Source organism: Amblyomma maculatum, chromosome 11 (assembly GCF_055883805.1).
Source record: "Amblyomma maculatum isolate TAMU_Amacu chromosome 11, ASM5588380v1, whole genome shotgun sequence".
Classification (NCBI taxonomy): domain Eukaryota; kingdom Metazoa; phylum Arthropoda; class Arachnida; order Ixodida; family Ixodidae; genus Amblyomma; species Amblyomma maculatum.
Genome location: NC_139354.1, coordinates 20,580,754 through 20,601,191, shown reverse-complemented (window position 1 = coordinate 20,601,191; position 20,438 = coordinate 20,580,754). Strand labels below are relative to the sequence as shown.

Here is a 20,438-nt window from a genome sequence, read left to right as displayed (position 1 = left end):
CGTACAACGACTAGGTGACAGCGTCGATACTTTTCGCCGCCGTGTTTACATACATCACGCGAGGCCAACGTAGAAGCTGCGGACCTCAAGCTGGACGACAGGGTCCTATCGGTGAAAACGTGGAAGTACAGTGACTGCGTCGTTAGCCGAGTTCGCAGGATCTTGCTTTTGTTATTTAAACTACGAGTTACCGGAAATCTGCCTCAATATCACTGGCTGATATCGACGATGAGGTCGGCGCTCCACATCCTGCTGTTCTCGATAGCGATGGCAACCACCGCTTTTGAGACTGAAGGTAAGTTTGAAGATATTGGGTACTTGGCAGTGTATAGATGCTCACGAGCACAAAAAAGCGCACATGGACATTTCAAGCAATAGGGTTGGACCTGGTGTTGACGCACTCAAAATTGGTGTTTCCGGCCCGCTTCCGTGCGCGTGAGTAATGCTTTTATCCACTTGCTTGTCCTGCCCGTCCTTACGCCGCTTTAGAGTACAACTCTTATCCGCCCATTCAGCAGTTGGGCCGCGTTGCCGTTCTTGGCGGTGTAACCGAGAGAGAGTCACAAACCAAATAGAATTTCTAAGAAGAGAAAAAGAACTACAAGCTCTGTGCCGCTCGCTTGTGGCTCTTCGTTCTCTTTTTCTGAGAAAACCTGTTTGGCTCGTGAGAAAATTTGTGTGGTTAGTAACTGCACAAACATACATACATACATACATACATACATACATACATACATACATACATACATACATACATACATACATACATACATACATACATACATACATACATACATACATACATACATACATACATACATACATACATACATACATACATACATACATACATGCATACATACATACATACATACATACGTACATACATACATACATACATACATACATACATACATACATACATACATACATACATACATACATACATACATACATACATACATACATACATACATACATACATACATACATACATACATACATACATACATACATACATACATACATACATGCATACATACATACATACATACATACATACATACATACATACATACATACATACATACATACATACATACATACATACATACATACATACATACATACAAGCATCTCATATTCTTTGCTTCAACCTACCGCAAAAATTTAATAGGTGAGCTCAGATTTCGCATTAGGGAATGTCGTAATCGTCCATACATTTTTTTTATAACGGTTAGTTCCTCCTTTCACTGCGTGTCGTTTTCCCATGCGAGTGTCATTTGTTCGACGGCATCACCATGAACGTCCTTAACCCATAAACGCTGTGTCACAAATTCACGACCAATCATTTGCATGCCATGCACCGGTTACTGCACAGACCTTGCGTACGAATAGGAATGTGAGCATGCCCTCCGCAGTCAGCGCTCCCCAGTGAAAATTCATGACGTCACTGGGAGCAAATTGTGAACAGATAACAGATATGTAACTGTGCGACTTCCGCCCAGTGTTAAGCAAATCCTCCTCTCTCATTCCCTGACAATAGCATGGGGAAGATTGGGAAACATTTGGTGAAAAAGAAGCTTGTTTACCGTCTCTGGGCTTTCGAGTTGTTTCGAGTCCTTCCATAGGTCTTTCACACAATTAACATCATCCATGCAACATGAGCCAAAGTCGACTTCTCATATATTTCACTTGTGGTAACGAAATCCTGTTATTGACTATTGAATGCGTGTAAATTATCATGCGAAATGTTATAAGTGTGCATATGAACTTATACTACCTGCTTATAGTGAGCAAAACAAATTTACTCAAGAGAAAAGAAGCCCTTAACAGCAAGCGTTTTTCCTCACCGTACTACCAGTTATCCAAAGTGTCAAAAAGGCTTTACAAGTCTAGTGTCGACTATAGTACGGCAGCGCCGTCCGGGTACGGCGTACATGTTATGTGACGAGATCCCATGAGATGGGCAAATTAACAAGTGCTGCCATCTCGGGTAGCTCTTTCGAGACGGGAATCGAAGCATGCGGGACCCTCAGATTCCAAGTAAGACACTCTGCTCTAAGGCCATGAAGTCACGTTTGTACGAATAGGTTGGAGCGTTACTTTATACCAAGGTGGGGTCTTTCGCATAATGTAGTAACTTATTACTGTATGCTAATGAGTGTGTACGAGATAACAGAGGCAAAATTAAAAGGCTTACTGACTGAATGAGGGCCCTCGTTTGCACGTACGCGAAAAAGGACCCTCACGGGGAGTCGTAGACGGGAGCCATTGACACTGTTGTGTCATACACTTGAATGAATAGCGTTATTTTACCCCATTCTTTAGATATTACCGCTAGCCCCGCGAGCTGCCTAAGTGTGGCATTCGTCTGCTGAACATAGGGTAGCGAGATCGAATGCTTACAAACTTTATATTCAGATGAAATTCAAAAGCGTTCTTGTGCTGGGTAAATGTCTGAGTGCGCGCCTTAAGAATCCCAGATAGTCGAAATCAGCGCGAAACCTTCCGATAAAGGGCCTCTCATGGAGTGTATATAGGTTCAGAACTTTAAATACCACTCAGCATTTCAATTCATACCATACCCTACCACGATCTACAACAGACCACTACGCCATGTACTATTCCATACCATACCATACACCCCCATACCATACCATACCATACCATACCATACCATACCATGCCATACCATACCATACCATACCATACCATACCATACCATACCATACCATACCATACCATACCATACCATACCATACCATACCATACCATACCATACCATACCATACTATTAAATGCCACATCATACCAAACCGCGCCATATTATCCCTTACCGCACCCCTACACAACACTATAGAGCACAATACCATACCATTCATACCATATATACTACACCATATCATATCACACTTTACCACACCACATCATATCATACCACAAAATAATGTGTAATAGAAAACCACACACCATACCACTTCATGACATACGTGAACACACATAATACCATACCACCCATAGCATACGATGCCATACCGTATATCATACTATACTAGATACCCCTTTATTTGTCCTCTCAGACAAAAACAAAAAAAAAAACAGAGAAGGAGTACGGACAAGCACAGCTTTACAGTGCTTGATGCCAATTAAAAAACAAAATGTAGCAAAAGCTAAAAATAAAAATTAGATAATTTGAAGAAAAAAACTATCAAGTAAAAACAAAACACACAACTTCGAAGTCACAAAGCGAGCTCTTGGCAAGGCGCAGAGGTGAAAGAAGGGGTCTGGGAGATCACATTCAGAAGTGAAAAATGTGAAACGCAGAAAACAAAACAAGGAGCGAAGAATAGTAATAGAAGAAACAGAATGGCGAGGGAGAACGTTCCGGCAGAGAAAGAGAGAGACGTACCGGTACACAATACACATCCCAGTCGGAAAAAACTACAGAAAAGTTTCTATTGTTAGGACAGAATTTCTGTGCGGTTTTTGACGGGAAACCTGTTGTGGCACGGATGTACGTAGTACTTTGCAAAATAGCGTTCATATTGTAAGGTAACGCGAAGGTCGGACTTGGGGAATCAGGCTTTATTACAGACCTGAAGCCTTGGTCGCACACTGCAGCCAAACACACTCCGCGATGACGATGGGTATCTACAAGAGGGAGCAGGATGAAGATGAAGCAGCACGTTCAGCAGTGTGGAAGATGAAGCGCCACACAGTGCTCACACTATTTCGCCCGCGCAGTTCAAGCGGCCAGCCTGGCCGCAATTAGTCCGCAGGAATGCGCCGAACAAAAGGTTTCATACGTGAAACGTGGACAACTTCAGTGCCACGGTAACGACAGTCCGGAGGAGGGTAAACAGGGGAGACGCGATAGTTGACCGGGGAGGTTTTTGCAAGAACTGTGTAAGGACCAATGTAACGGTGCTGTAACTTGTCACAAAGGCCAGGAGTGCGTAATGGGGTCCAAAGTAACACCTCGTCGCCGGGACGGAACGAAACTTGGCGATGGGTTGCATCATAGCGGTACTTGCGATCTTCCTGGCTAGCTTCCGTGTTGACGCGAGCAAGCCGGCGTGATTTGGCCACTCGGGAAAGGAACTGGTCAGGAAGAGAGGATGAGGAACTGGCATGTGTAGAAAGAAAAGAGGCGTCAAGAAAGGTAGCGGGAGAACGGCCGTAAACGAGGAAAAACGGGGTGTAACCTGTGGTCCGCTGTACAGCCGTATTGTAGGCGAACGTAACAAAAGGAAGTATTACGTCCCAGTTTCGGTGGTCCTGGTCGACATACATAGACAACATGTCAGAAAGCGTGCGGTGGAACCGCTCAGTCAACCCATTGGTCTGCGGGTGATAGCTGGAGGTCAATTTGTGATGTGTGGTTGAGGCTTCAATAACTTCGGCTACAATCTTCGACAGAAATGTCCGACCACGATCGCTGAGAAGCACTTGAGGGGCCCCATGGCGCAGTACGAGCGATTCCAAAAAGAAGGTCGCGACCTCATGTGCTGAGCCATTAGGCAGGGAAGCGGTCTCAGCGTAGCGTGTTAGGTGGTCGACGGCGGTGACGATCCAGCGATTACCTCGTGCGGACAATGGAAGTGGCCCGTATAAGTCTATGCCAACAACGGCAAAAGGAGTAGCAGGGCAAGGTAGCGGCTGTAGTAGGCCAGCAGGAGGAGAAGTGGGCCGTTTGCGGCGCTGACATGGCAGACAAGAGGCGACGTATTTTGCCACACTTGAGGCGAGGCCTGGCCAGAAGAAACGGGCTTTCACGCGGTGGTAAGTTTTATGAAAGCCTAAGTGACCGGCTGTAGCATCATCGTGGAAAGCCGCCAGGATACGGGTGCGAAGCGCTCTCGGAATAACGGGGACCCAACGGGTGCCTTCGGAGCAATAAATATAACGGGAGAGCACGCCGTTGTCAAGTTTGAACTTTTGGAGTTGCCTGCGCATCCTAGCGGTAGGAGGGTGAGAAGCACCGGTGAGAAGGTTGATTAGGGAAATACAGTAGGGATCTGCTCGCTGGTTTGAAATAATGGCGTAGCGATCTGGAGCAGCGGCAAGAGTAGCACAGGTTAAGGTTGGGGCTCTGGACGACATTGGGACGTCGAGGGTGCACGCAGGAAGGCTCGAGGAAGCACTAGGTGGCGATTCTGATAGCGGGCAGCGGGAAAGAGCATCGGCATCTCGATGTTTGCGTCCCGATTTGAATATGACATCAAAGTGGTACTCCTGCAAACGCAGAATCCAACGGCCCAGGCGTCCAGTCAAATTTTTGAGGGTTGATAACCAGCACAGAGCGTGGTGATCGGTAACGATCGTGAAATGGCGGCCGTAGAGGTAGGGGCGGAATTTCTGAACTGCCCAAACGACGGCTAGGCACTCTTGCTCAGTGATGGTGTAGTTGCGTTCCGCTAGTGTTAGAGTTCGACTGGCAAACGCAATTACCTTTTCCCGAGAAGCGGTATCACGTTGCAGAAGTATGGCGCCGATACCGAGGCTGCTGGCATCGGTGTGAAGAATGGTGGCAGCAGTGTCGTCGAAGTGAGCGAGAACAGGGTCCGAAGTGAGGGCATTCTTTAGGGTTTGGAAAGCTTTTTCGCATTCTTCGGACCAATTGAAAGTAGTACGGTCTGTAAGGAGGCGGTGGAGCGGTGCAGCAATGGTAGCGAAATTTCGAATGAAACGGCGAAAGTACGAAGACAGGCCAAAGAAACTGCGTAGTTCCTTAGTCCGCTGAGGGCGTGCAAAGTTCAAAACTGCAGCAAGCTTGTCAGGGTCGGGTCGAATGCCATCGCGGCTGACGAGGTGGCCCAGGATCTTGATTTCTTTCTTGGCGAAATTACACTTTTTTGTGTTCAGCTGGAGACCGGCGGATGCCAGGCACGTTAATACTTGATCAAGGCGGCATAAATGATCAGAAAAAGTCGCAGAGAAAATAACTATGTCGTCCAGGTAGCACAAGCATGTTTTCCACTTAAGTCCTCTAAGAACAGTGTCAATCATGCGCTCAAACGTAGCGGGGGCATTACAAAGTCCAAAAGGCATGACATTGAATTCGTAAAGCCCATCGGGAGTAGCGAATGCTGTTTTTTCTTTGTCGGCTTCGTGCATCGGTATCTGCCAGTAACCGGAACGCAAATCCAAAGTGGAGAAATATTCGGCGCCCTGATGACAGTCGAGGGAGTCGTCAATTCGTGGCATAGGGTAAACATCTTTTCGAGTGACTTTGTTAAGTGCGCGGTAATCAACGCAAAAACGCACGGACCCATCCTTTTTTTTGACCAAGACGACCGGAGATGACCAGGGGCTAGCTGATGGCCGAATAATGTCTCGCCGGAGCATATCATTCACATTATCTTCTATGATTTTACGTTCTGATAAGGAAACACGGTAAGGGCGGCGGCTAACAATAGAAGTACCTTCTGTAATAATGCGGTGCTGTGCAGAAGACGTTCGGCCCAAGGTCGGAGAAGTGACATCAAAGGAGGCTTGGTGTTTTCGAAGTAATTCCTGCAAAGCTTGGCGGTGAGTCGCAGGAAGGTCAGGATTGATGGTGCCAAAGAGAACACAGAGAGAAGCATCGGAAGAAGCTGCTGGTGAGGAAGAGGGGGCGGTAAGGGTGGTGAGGGACACCGGGTGAATGTCCAGGACACAAGGAAAACATGTCCCTTTAGTCAGCACAATGGGCTCTGGGGAAGTGTTCGAAGCAGCGACAAGCGCTGTGCCATGCTCAAACCGAACAAGACTTGGTGGTAGCGCGATTCCGCGGGTCAGATGGCGATCAGAAGGCACGATTAGCACATCTCCGTTATCAATGTCAGCAGAAGTAAGCGCGACAAGTTGTTCGCATCCAGGGGGCAACACTGAGTTAGTAGCGGCAAGCAGGCGATAACGGGGCTCGGGATGTTCAGAAGACGGATCGCTCTCGTTCATGTAAATGATCCTGTCGCGACACGAAATGCTGGCTGATGCGGCAGACAGAAAATCCCAGCCTAAAATAATTGGGTGAGCGCACGGTGACATCACGGCAAATTGTACATGGTGGCGGACACCGTCAACAAAAACTCGCACAGTACACTTAGCAGAAGGCCGAATTATTGCACCATTAGCTCCACGGAGTTCAGGTCCATCATAAGGCGTTTTCACTTTTCGCAAGCGGGAGCACAAGTCAGTGTGTATCACAGAAACAGCGGCGCCCGTGTCAACCAAAGCTTCAACAGATAATCCTTCAACCCGCACTAAAATAATATTCCAGGGACGTTCCGGAGGATTTTTGGGATGGCCGAAGAGTGCAGTTTTCCCTCCTAAAACTGCAGTGGTCAGTTTTCCGACAGGCGGGGGGTCGTCAGAGAAGCTTGACGGAGAGGCGAGGCTGAGCGGCGAAAAGGCGAAAGAGAACGGCGTCTTGAAGGCCTGTAACCAGCAGGCGGAGCGGGGCTTTCTGGCGGGGGTGATGAACGTCGGGGATAATCGGGGAATGAACGGTGGTTAGAGCCGGAAAAGCGAGGAGGGTAGTCTGCTTCAAATGATTCGTAGCCGCGGCGTTCATTCTGGAGCCTGCGACGACAGAAGCGGGAAATATGGCCTCGGTACCCGCAGTAATAACACACAGGGCGGGCTGGGCGCCAGTTGGGGTAGTATGTCGGCGCTGCGGCAGGTGGTGCCAATGCAGCGACATGAGCAGTGGTAGGCGCCGGTGGCGTAGGCGCTCCAACTGCGGGCGGCAAGGACGTGATCTGGGCGTACGTTGGCACCTGACAAATGGTAGGAGCGACCGATGTTGGCGGGGAATAGGTCATTGAGGCCAGCTCTTCTTTAACAATGCTACGCAGGCCGGCACTTGAATTATGTGGCTCAAATGCAGGGCGGCACAAATTACCTTGAGCCGAGAGCTCTTCACGAATTAATTCGCGAATAAGCACACGGAGGTCAGCTTCGGCAGTGAAACCAAATGAAGTGGGATCAGGCTGCAGGCGTATTGACTGTAGTTCGTCAAGGCGTTGACAAGTGGATATGATGGCATCGATTGTGGTAGGGTTCTGCACGGCCAGGGCGTTGTAGGCGAGTGGCCCAATACCTTTAAGGACGTGCCGAACCCGCTCGGCCTCTGGCATTGTGTCATTGATGCGCCGACAAAGTGAAAGTACATCTTCTATATAAGAGGTGTAGGTCTCATTAGGCCGCTGAAGTCGGGCTTCTAGCTTCTTCTTGGCGGACTCCGTGCGAACAGTAGGAGCGCAGAAAATCTGGCGTAACTTTTGTTTAAAGGTAGCCCAGTCCGGAATCGTCGACTCATGATTTAGAAACCACGTTTTGGCCACATCCGTCAAATAAAAGGACACATTAATTAATTTAAGAGAATCGTCCCATCGGTTGAAAGCACTGACCCGGTCGTAGCTGTCGAGCCAGTCATCAGCGTCGTCGCCGCGGAGACCGGCGAACATCTGCGGGTCGCGCTGACGGCTACTGACAGTCCAAGTGGCAAGGGGAGCTGGAGTCGAGTTGGTAGCAGCCGGAATAGCGGAGTGGCCCTCTTGTGTCATGACGATGGTGGTCGGGGTCAAACGGCGGCCAGAACGAAGCTCCAGGTGGATGCAGGTGACGAAGCAGCGGGGAAATCAAGGCGCACCTCCACCACGTGTAAGGTAACGCGAAGGTCGGACTTGGGGAATCAGGCTTTATTACAGACCTGAAGCCTTGGTCGCACACTGCAGCCAAACACACTCCGCGATGACGATGGGTATCTACAAGAGGGAGCAGGATGAAGATGAAGCAGCACGTTCAGCAGTGTGGAAGATGAAGCGCCACACAGTGCTCACAATATAACAATGCACGTGTGAAGATGACCGTTTGTTAACAGCGGGCAAGTGTTTCTAAATCTGCCTCAATATCACCGGCTGACATCGACGATGAGGTCGGCGCTCCACATCCTGCTGTTCTCAATAGCGATGGCAACCACCGCTTTTGAGACTGAAAGTAAGTTTGAAGATATTGGTTACTTGGCAGTGTATAGATGCTCACGAGCACAAAAAAATCGCACATAGACATTACAAGCAATAGGGTTGGACCTGATGTTGAGGCACTCAAAATTGGTGTTTCCGGCCCGCTTTCGTGCGCGTGAGTAATGCTTTTATCCACTTGCTTGTGCTGCCCGTCCTTACGCCGTTTTAGAGTACAACTCTTAACCGCCCATTCAGCGGTTGGGCCGCGTCGCCGTTCTTGGCGGTGTAACCGAGCGATCGGGAGTCACGACACAAATAGGATTTCTAAGAGAGAAAGAAGAACTACAAGCTCTGCGCCGCTCCACTCGCTCGTGGCTCTTCGTTCTCTATTTCTGAGAAAAATCTGTTTGACAGTTACAAATCACTTTAAAAATTGTGGTTTGTAACTGCGCATACATACATACATACATACATACATACATACATACATACATACATACATACATACATACATACATACATACATACATACATACATACATACATACATACATACATACATACATACATACATACATACATACATACATACATACATACATACATACATACATACATACATACATACATACATACATACATACATACATACATACATACATACATACATACATACATACATACATACATACATACATACATACATACATACATACATACATACATACATACATACATACATACATACATACATACATACATACATACATACATACATACATACATACATACATACTAGCATCTCATATTCTTTGCTTCAACCTACCGCAAAAGTTTAATATTTCGCCTTTCGCATTAGGGAATGTCGTAATCGTCCGAATATCTTTTTTATAACGGTTAGTTCCCCCTTTCACTGCGTTTCGTTTTCCCATGCGAGTGTCATTTGTTCGACGGCATCACCAAGAACGTCCTTAGCCCATAAACGCTGAGTGTCACAAATCCACGACCTATCATTTGCATGCCATGCACCGGTTACTGCACAGATCTTGCGTGCGAATTGGAATGTGAGCATGCCCTCAGCAGTCAGCGCTCCCCAGTGAAAATGCATGACGTCAATGGGAGCAAATTGTGTGAGCAGATAACAGATATGTAACTGTGCGACTGTGTAAAGGGCCTCTCATGGAGTGCATGTAGGTTCAGGAACTTTAAATGCCACTCATCATTCCAATTCATACCATACCCTACCACGATCTACCACAGAACACTACGCCACCATACCATACCATACCATACCATACCATACCCTGCCATACCATACCATACCATACCATACCATACCATACCATACCATACCATACCATACCATACCATAACCTGCCATACAATACCATACCATACCCTGCCATGCCATACCATACCCTGCCATACCATACCATACCCTGCCATACCATACCATACCATACCATACCATACCATACCATACCATACCATACCATACCATACCATACCATACCATACCATACGGCAGGTAAGATGAGGCAGACATAAATATACGAACGTAGAAAGGAACGCGATTAACAAAGATTAAAGGGAAAAAAATATCAGCAAGGGGGAAGCAGACGGTTAAGTTTGAACAGAAAATGTTATGCTAGAAAAATGAATCAGAACAGACCGAAGAGTTGAGAAATCGAGCGTGCTGCTACTGTGCGATGCTGTGGGAGAGAGAGAGATATATATATATTTTAATGGCAACAGGAGATGTCTGCCTGGTGGTAAGCCTAGCATGCTACTCCTGATGAGGGTTGAGGGATGAGGGTGACAGAGTGTGGGAGGGGAAGGGGAAATAAATGAGAAAAAAAAAGAGAATGGTGTCGCACACTTTCACACACGCATAATCACACACAGATGAGTTTTAAAGGGTATTATTGATCAACCCTGTGTCCTTAAGAAAAGTTAACTTTCACACGCACATAATCACACACAGATGAGTTTTAAAGGGTATTAATCAACCCTGTGTCCTTCAGAAAAGTTAGTAAGGCCTTGGTAGCTCGCGCAGCAGACGATCCGTCGCACCAAGGATCCAGGACATGTTCAAGGCGCAAGGTTGTGTCTTTAGGTAAGCTTAAATTATTGCGCAGTGTCCTGCGATGTGCAGTAAACCGTTGACAGGAGGTTACCAAATGTTCAAAATTTTTACACACATCACATGTAGAGCACAGAGGCCTGCTCGCTATGCCTATTTTATGTAGGAAGTAGTTTGTGTATGACCCATTCAAGCGGATTCGGTGTAGACAGTTTCGATGCCACCTGTTCAAATTGTGAGGAATTCGAAAGACGCAAGTGGGATCTATTCGGTGTAGAGGTCGATATTGATGGTTCGGGTCACACCACAGAGAGCGTCGCAATCGCCATGATTCAGTTGCTACAAGTCTTGCTGCATCTCTTCGTGAGAATGGTACTGAAATTGTCCTTGTGGAATCTTTTAGTTCTTTTGCAGCGGCGTCGGCGAAGTCGTTGCCCGCGATGCCGCAGTGAGCAGGTAACCACTGTAGCACAATGCTGTGACTCAGGTCATAGGCCTCTGTGTGTAGCTTATTTATGTCAATGACGAGCTCTTCCTGAATTCTTGAGGATTTAAGCAATTATAGTGCAGCGCGACAATCGCTGAAGATAACCCATGCTGCAGGGTGTTGTTGTAGAATATATATAATTGCTTCTCTCAGAGCTGTTAACTCAGTAGCCAAAGCTGAAGTGCGATGACTGAGTGTTGCCGAGATTGTGGTGTGCACTGATGGTATCCACAAGCCGATGGATGAAGAAATAGCTGTGACAGAGCCATCAGTATAGATGTGGCAATGATGACTGTAGCGTGCACAGATGTGCTCAAGGGCGAAGTATTTAAGTGCGGGTCCTGGGGTGTGGGCTTTTCTTTTGATGCCAGGTATAGTTGTCCAAATTTGCCATGAAGCAAACCTCCATGGTGGGCAAGATGACGGTACTGCGCGTTGCCATTGCGCAGGCAGTAGATGGGAGAGTGATGTCATACTTTCCTCTGAAAACGGGTGGGTAGGTTCACGTGCAAAGTGCAGCTGGGCGCGAAGCAGCTCCTGCGGTATCAGCACGGTTACTGATAGACGTCTGCTCTCCGCCAGAGTGCCCACTGTGGAAGTGTTCTTTGGAAGACCAAGGCACACTCTCAAAGCTTTGGCCTGCATGGCTTCAAGTAGTCTAATGCTTGACTGCGAGAGGCCTTGAAGAACAGGTAGGCTATAACGCAGAAGACCTTCACAAAGTGCTCCATAAAGCCGTAATAAGGAATCGGTAGAGAAGCCTCTTCTGGTCGTTGAGAGCATACGGAATATAGATACGTATGAGGAGAGTTTGGTCTTAAGTTGTTGAACGTGTGGTGACCATGAAAGAGACCTATCAAAGGTCACACCTAGAAATTTTTGATGGTTGACATACGGTATAGGAGTGCCAGCAACTTTCAGTACATAACGGGAGAGATCACGTCGTGAAAATGAAATTGCTGCGCACTTTTATGGAGATATAACAAGACCTCGCTTGTTTAAAAATAATGCAATACCTACTATTGCTTTTTGTAGCCGAGCATGCACAATGCGCCTGTTTGTTCCGGAGCACCATATGCAGATGTCATCTGCGTAGAGGGAGATTTCAACAGTAGGTGGCAAGGACCTGTCCAAACCAAGAAGAGATATATTGAAGAGGGTTGGACTTAAAATCCCTCCCTGAGGAACGCCACGAGACACACGATGTAAGGACGTGTCACCTTGACCCGTTGACATGTAAATGGTCCTATCACGACGATAACCAGAAAGCCAGTTATACATTCGTCCAGCAATGCCAATTGAACGCAAGGCTGAATGAATCGCCTCGTGCGTGACATTATCAAATGCTCCTTTAACGTCAAGGAAAACGGCAATAATTAGAGACCGCTCAGCTTTGCTGCGCCTGACACAGTTGGCAAGAGCAATAACATTATCAATACTGCTTCGGCCTTTTCGGAAGCCAGACATTGATGGAGGGTAAATTCCCCTATTCGTCAAGTCCCAGGTAAGGCGTGAACGAACCATTTTTTCCATCAATTTCCCAACACAGCTTAGCAGTGCAATAGGACGATAAGCGTTTAGATCAATTGATGGCTTACCAGGTGTAAGGACGGGTATTACGCGCGCAGTCTTCCAGCTCTCTACAAGGCTGCCAGCTATCCAAGAGTTGTTATAGATGGTAAGCAGCTGAGTTTTGGCTTTTCTTCCAAGACGCGACAGCGAAATGTAGCTAACACGGTCAGGCCCTGGGCAAGATCTTTTGTTGGTAACTGCTAGCGCAGCTTGTAGTTCTTCTATAGTGAACAATTCGTCTAGGAAAGAAGTGTTGGGTGACGGGACAAAGGTGGGGAGCACATTGTGCAGTGAAGGGGCTGCTAATGGAGCAATCATCTTTGAACAGAAAGTCTCTGCTACATGAAGACAAGTAGTATTGGCATTTAGAGCCACGCACTCGAAAGGATGTAGTTGTGAAGGCTGACTTCGTAAGCTTCATACAATACTCCATACTTTAGATAGTGGCTTTCTAGTATCTAATTTTGCACAAAAAGATGTCCATTCCCTTCTTTCTAGCTTGTCCAAATGGCGTTGAACGTGTTTTTGTGCTCGCCTAGAAGTCCGGATATCGTCTCTAGAAAGTGTCTTGCGCGCTCGTCTTTCTGCTCTGCGACGTATTGCTCGAAGGTTTTCATATTCGGCGTCAACAGCTGAGTACACCTTTGGCAGGTGGAGGGCTCTCGTGTGCAATGTTTGAGCATGTGCTACTGCAGCAATGAAGGAGTTATAATTTAAGTTTGACAGATCCTGTTTTTCTACGGCATCAGCGAAAGCTTCCCAGTTCGTGTAGCGAACTTTATGCCGCTGGGAGGCGAGAGAAAAGCCACAAACCTGAATATATGTAGGTAGGTGATCGCTGCCATGAGTCTCGATGTCCACAGACCAGGTTGTTGAAGCTGACAGATCAGCAGAGATCATGGAGATATCAAGAGCACTGGACCGTGCTCCTTGATAGTAAGTTGCTTGGCCGTCGTTGAGAAATAATAAATTGTTGGAAAGTGCGAAGTCGAATAGCTGCCGGCCTCTGGCTGTCGATCTGACGCCTCCCCAAGCAGGATGATGTGCGTTGAAATCTCCCGTTATAATGTGTGGCACAGGGGTACTTCGCATGATATCTTGTAGGCGTTCAATATTGAAATTAGCACGAGGTGGTATGTAGGCAGCGATTACTGTAAACTGCATGTTCATGCACTTTAAAGTGGCTATAACGTACTCATTATGCGGATCAGTTGGGATGCTGTGGGAGTAGGACTAAGAACGAAAAGAAAAAAAGACTAGAAACGAATGCAAAATTGACAAGGAAAAAACAAATGAAATGGAAAGAAAATGTGGACAAATTGGGCAAATAAAAAGAAACCATAAGGGCGCAAAAGTACCCAAATAGAAAACAAGCGAAAACCTGGGCAGATAATGAAGACTTCTACCACCAGATAGGATTTACATCATAGCCGAATACACGCACCAAGCAGACAAAACTGAGAATAGTGACTGCAGCACGATTATAGCTCATAGGAGCCGCGTGAAAAACTGAAAAAAAAAAAGAAGTTAACATAGTAAATATAAAAAGACGGCTGCTGAAAAAAAAAAAGCGTAATGCGCATATACTGTGCATGTATATCCATTGAGAAAATTGTATGCAAGTGAACGCAGGAGCATAAAAATAAAACTTTTGCCTCAAAAGGCAAAAGCTGCGCAGGTGGAAGCAATGGATGAAATAAAAAAAAAAACGACATTCGGTAAATAGGATACCCATTGCGCTGATACACGCGGGTTTCTATAAGGCTCATGCTTCGGCGAAGGAAGGTGCTGCACAGAAGAGTAATGAAATGACTCGACTCGACTCGTTCAGAGAACGAAGGAATACACGCAAACTCAGGACGGGCGCCCGTTGTTTGTGTGCCAGCCTTGATCCTCGTTTCATCGCGCTTTTCTTTCGCCACTTATTTTTTTACGGCGTCGTGCAGACCTCATGTAAATCAGGTGGAAACTATATGGTAAAATATGGGAACCACACAGAGGAGACATGCGAGGATGTATGGATATGCATAAGTTTTTAGATGTACGGATGTTAAATTTCGTGTAAAAGGTATCAGCTGGGTACGATTGGTCTGGCTGGTCGGTCTCGTGAGGCGTGGCGGTAGGTATGGTGTCGTATAGTATGGTATGTTTTGGTGCGGCATGAATGGTACGGTATGCCACTCCTATCCACTGGGCCAGCCCTGCTAGGTCATCACGCATACTTGCCCGAGTCGAGTCGATTCATTTATTACTCCTCTGTGCAGCGCCGTTATTCGCCGATGCTTGAAACGCTTGTCCTGTGTTTGCGTGTATTCTTTCGTCCTCATTTTTTCGCGCTCTTCTTTCGTCCCTTAACCATGAACCAACTGGCCCAGGCAAGTCGTGAGCCTTACGAAGTCCGTATGTTTCATATGCGCACTCCATATAGTCCACATCGACTTTGTGCAGACTCTGTATGTCCTCCATATAATCCATATAGAAATCTGAACTATTGTACTGGTCATATGCAGCGCTTCAGTAGGGAGACCTCACTGTAGCACAGTATATCCTATCCCACCGCGCGGAGCTAGCATATACCATACCATACCCCACAATATCATACAACTCTGCTACACTTGACGATCATGGGTGGCAATATATTTGTCTTTTTTCAAAAGATGATAGAGAAGTGCCGGAAACTGACGGGTGCCCGCTGAACGAGGAACCCGGCGACCCATGCACAAAGCCCGACCTTCCGTGTCGCGGAGACGTCGCGGAAGGCCAACTGGCTGCTTCCGGTTTCGACGCCTTTTCTGAGGAGGATCCTCGGGCCTGTTCGGGCTGTGTTTGCAAACCGGGCTTCCGGCGCTCGGTGTTCGGCGAATGTGTAGCTGAAGACGACTGCCGCAGCTGCTGGCGGGACCCTTTCTCTGACTTCGTCAACTGCGGCGGCTGCGCTCCAGTCTGCGGGCAGCCCTACCCGGCCCCATGCCCCAGGACCTGCTCATCTGGATGCTACTGCCTGGATGGGTTCGTCAGGTGGGCGTCCCCTATTATGTGCAATCCGTTGTGATATAAGGATCCAGCGTAGAACGAGAGAAAGGAGAATGCTGCACTGTATGAAAGAGGCACTGAACGAGAACGAAGACAAGTCCATTTGTCGAAAAGTTGGATCGGTTTGCGAACTCAGGCTCCACCTCAATCTTTGTTCAGTGCTCTTTTATACTGTTGTCATATGGTGATGCTTGTATAACTGGTTGAGCTATCTGTTGGTTCGCGTGGACTTCGAGACATGCTCTCGTAGTTAGGTTAGGACAGCTGAAGCAGAGTACAGCAGACTTTCCCTGATTATAAGCACCAAAAGAAGAATGGTAACGTATCAGATGGTTAATCTTCAGGCTGGCCCTGCAGAGATTAAAGCAAACTGGCTAACACTGTTTCTTTTAGAAGCAAAAATGAAGACCAGAAGCACACAGCACACGCGTTACTCGTCTTCACCCTCTTTTATGCAGCAGCGTAGAGTATGTATACAGATCGCTTGGTCGAAAGGGCATCGAAAAAAAAAAAAAAGAAAAGAAGTGACGGAAAGTATACGCACCTCACTTCATATCTAAATTGTGATGCAGCCGTATTTCGCCCAGCGTTCAGGATGACCTCATATTTTTTCGCTTCCCATATAGTATTCGTCCGCTAGTCAAGTTTGAGGCTGGTTTCTGACAGAGATTCGAACCGAGGGCATATGTACCTCCAATTGTATGCCGTCAATTCTATGTGTAGGTGTCCACTTAGAGTGACACATATACTGTTCCTTTTCTCTACCCCAAACACGGTCGAAAAAACTACAGAACCATGTCGAAATTACGACAAAATATTCTGTAGTTCTGTCGTAAATGTCAGATTTTTCTTTAGTTCTGTAGTACTTTTCTGCAATTCGGTAGTTATTTGCAGTATAATTCTGTTGTCTGAAGTTCTGTAGCACTTTTCTGTTGTAACTACAAAAATTTCTGATGTTACTACAGAACGTTCTGTTGTCACAAGTTTCCCGTCAAAAGCCGCACAGAAATTCTGTCGTAACAACAGAAAATTTTCTGTATTTTTTTTTTCTCACTGGGAAGTGCCGGAAAAACGAACGCTATCGCTTCAATTTGTAGGCTGCACCTAAGTGTCCTGCTTTTTTTTTTTTTTTTTTTTTTTGTTCAGCGATAGGCTATTCCCTAGTTCTCAGCTGCCCTGAAAGAAAAAAAAAAAGACTGCTATTTTCTTTTGGACCGCCATAAGCCTTAAGCCTGGCATGACGCAGCATTCCAGGCATTCGATTTTTGCGTCAGTCTCCTTAACCCTGAACCCTGAAATGTCGAAGCGGGCATGGATAGAGAAGACACGCAAATGAAAAAAATGGCGCTTTACCCTTGTTTTCAAGGTTGCCCATTTACATTTTTTCTTCGCTCAGAAACGAGTTTAGTTTCCTTGTTGCAGATGAGTTATACCCATTGCAGAAACAGTTGTATTCCCTTATTTTTATGTTTCCTTGTTCTCTTGTTATTTTTACTTGCCTGTTTGTGCCTGATTGAAGTTGTGAATTCATTATAGTCGATTTTCTCCTTTTTTAGCATTTTAAACCTTCATTGTGCCTTGACTTAATTAGTACTAATACTGATCCCCTCGCTAACACTGCGACTGAATTTGTTCCTGTCATAAGCCTTTTGTACTAATTACCACCCGTAATCATGTAATTAATATTATGTGATATACCCTACTTTCTTCGATTGTTGAAACCTGCATCTCTACACCATGTATTATTATGTATGCTTTTATGCTTTAGATATGCTCACAGCCCTTTCTGTTACAATCCCTGATGGGATTCACCGTATCAAATAAAAAAAATAAAAAGTATCTCAAACAGCACTCTTACCCCATTTCATTTCGAGTGTGATGTATAAAGAAAAAGCTAAACTAGCAGGCATTGCATAGTCTCAGAGATCCCATTTAGATATAGGGCCCGATAAAATTTAAACACTGAAAACACTCCCCCTCCCCTCCGTACTTCTTTTCTTGCCAAGCCGCATTAGTATCACGAGAATCATACCAGATGGTTTTTCTCGCCCGGTCTTTTCAGCATCGGAACCGATTATATAATTTCTAAGCCATTAAGGTATCAGATTTGTCAACAGACGCCATTAAAAAGACAAGAATCCCGTCTTGTGCTGCTCTGGTACCGAATGTGGAGACACAATGAATTAACACTCGAATAGGCACTCTACAACGCATTGTCTCATATCAACTGCGTAGGTCATCGAAAGATGGTGGACGTTGCGTGCCTGCCGCCTCCTGCCCTCCTGTCTGCGTCCAGGCCAATATGGTGTTTGTGGAGCGCAAGACCTGCTTCCCGGAGCGCTGTGATAGCGGCGAGCAGGAGGAGTGCCTTCCTTATGACTGCGGACGACCCGGGTGCGAATGCCGGCCGGGCTACTACCTAATGAACCACACGACGTGCGTCGCCGAGTGCCCGGCATAAGGGGAAGAGCCAATAAAACATTTTTCTCGATATGTTAACAAAAATGGTACTTGCGATTCGATATCGTGATTATGGAACTTCCAAATACGATTCTATATATTCTATATACGCTGCAATGAGATGCTATAATGAACGAAGCGACATTTAACCCTCGATGGAGGTCATCCAACCATGCATCATGAATTTTGGAGATTTGTTCTTGTGGACGTTGTATATTTTGTCCTGCGCCGCACAATCTTGACAAAAAAAACAGGGGGGGGGGGGGGGCATCATAGGCAATTTTTGAATTTGAATCTTGGTGGTGATGGCGTGTGGCTTGTACGTCTCGGTCAAGTTTTATAACGTCATCGCTGTTTCGTGGAATCGAGGAATCCTCTTTTATGACAGCGAAGTTTTGGTGTGACGGAAACTTTCACGCTATCGCACTTAAGTCTTCATGATTTTGGAAGCCTGTGCATTTATAATAAAAAGTACGAAGCTGTGAAAACCAACTAGACCTATGTGGTTTTCCTTTTCAACTGTGTGCGTGACGCTGAGGCTGGTTCTGTTGGATTTATCCTCTTGCTATAGCTTTACCAAGCCTGTGTTCACATAGAGAAAGAAGGCCTTACCTTAGCTGTTCGCAGTTTTTTTTTTTCAGTGATGGCTGAATACGTCGATAATTTTAAACAAAACTACCACCAAAGAAGAGTCAACAATAACGGAGACAGTGTTGATGATACGAGTATAGTGGTATGTAAGAAAGATCAGATTTTTCAAACTAGTCACGACACTACAAATTTGGTCACCAGTGGAAGAGGCCCTTTTGCGTCCTACTGCTTTAAAATGATGACATGATGATGATTCAGGTCGCCAGTCGAGCTAGTCGCTGTGCCCATATGCCTTTTCTTAGTGGCAAAAACAAGAATCAATCCGATTAGCAGTTAACGCTTCTGAGCTGTGTGCTATGACATTGAAGCTTTTTCCGCCGTAATTTAAAAAGAAAAAAACCCGTCACGGTGACTCAGTGGTCTAGTAGCCGAGTATTTTTGGTGAAAGCGGACTTGTCAAAAGAATTGGCGTTCTACTAATGGACCTACTGTAATGTGTAGAAGCTTTAGCCCAAGAGTTTCTTACATTAACTAGAGGAAAAGCTGAGGGCGCTGCACTTCAGCCACCATGGGCGCGCTAAGAATCATGGGCCGGTGTGCTACTTGTTGCGGGGCAGTCGGTTTTTCTCAGATGCATGGAGTGGCGTTACTGTGATGTGTTTTTTTCATCATCATCATCATCATCATCATCATCATCATCATCATCATCTTGAGGTGCTTACATAGACCGCAAAAGCCATAGTAGCGAAGGCGCAAATGCAGACGTAGCCAATAAAAGGTTTCTGTTTCCCGAAATGCCACTAAAAACTTCCTTAAGTGGACGTTTTTTTTCTTTTTAAATTACGGCGGAAAAAGCTCCAATGTCAGAGCACATAGCTCAGAAGCGTTAACTGCTAATCGGATTGATTCATGTTTTTGCACAACCATAAATATTTTCAAAACGTTTTTTTTTTCCTGTTAAAGTGTGCCTATTAAGTGCGAAATATTGGTATTTGTGCTGCTTAAAACTAAGCCAATAGGAGAAAGAGCCATCGCTTATATTGGATAAATCTCACACTGCCATGCTGTTTCTCTCCCTTTTTGAAATTTATAGTCACAATATTGAATGATAAGACATTATTTACGGTAGAACAACAAAGTTAGGTGGGCGGATGAAGTTAAGAAGTTCGCAGGGGTCAAGTGGATGCAGCTAGCACAGAACTGGGTTAAGTGGAGAAATATGGGAGAGGCCTTCGCCCTGCAGTGGGTATAGTCAGGCTGA

General features: G+C 46.0%; 1 protein-coding gene across 1 annotated transcript; it reads left to right on the top strand.

Annotated features, from left to right (window-relative positions):
• The first annotated feature begins 228 nt into the window (after positions 1-228).
• On the top strand, positions 229-18,587 carry LOC146173034 (uncharacterized). Its single transcript, XM_084585103.1, has 3 exons — positions 229-295; positions 15,751-16,111; positions 18,362-18,587. The coding sequence occupies exons 1-3, from the start codon at positions 229-231 to the stop codon at positions 18,585-18,587; spliced, it is 654 nt and encodes a 217-aa protein (XP_084441229.1).
• Positions 18,588-20,438: the final 1,851 nt, after the last annotated feature.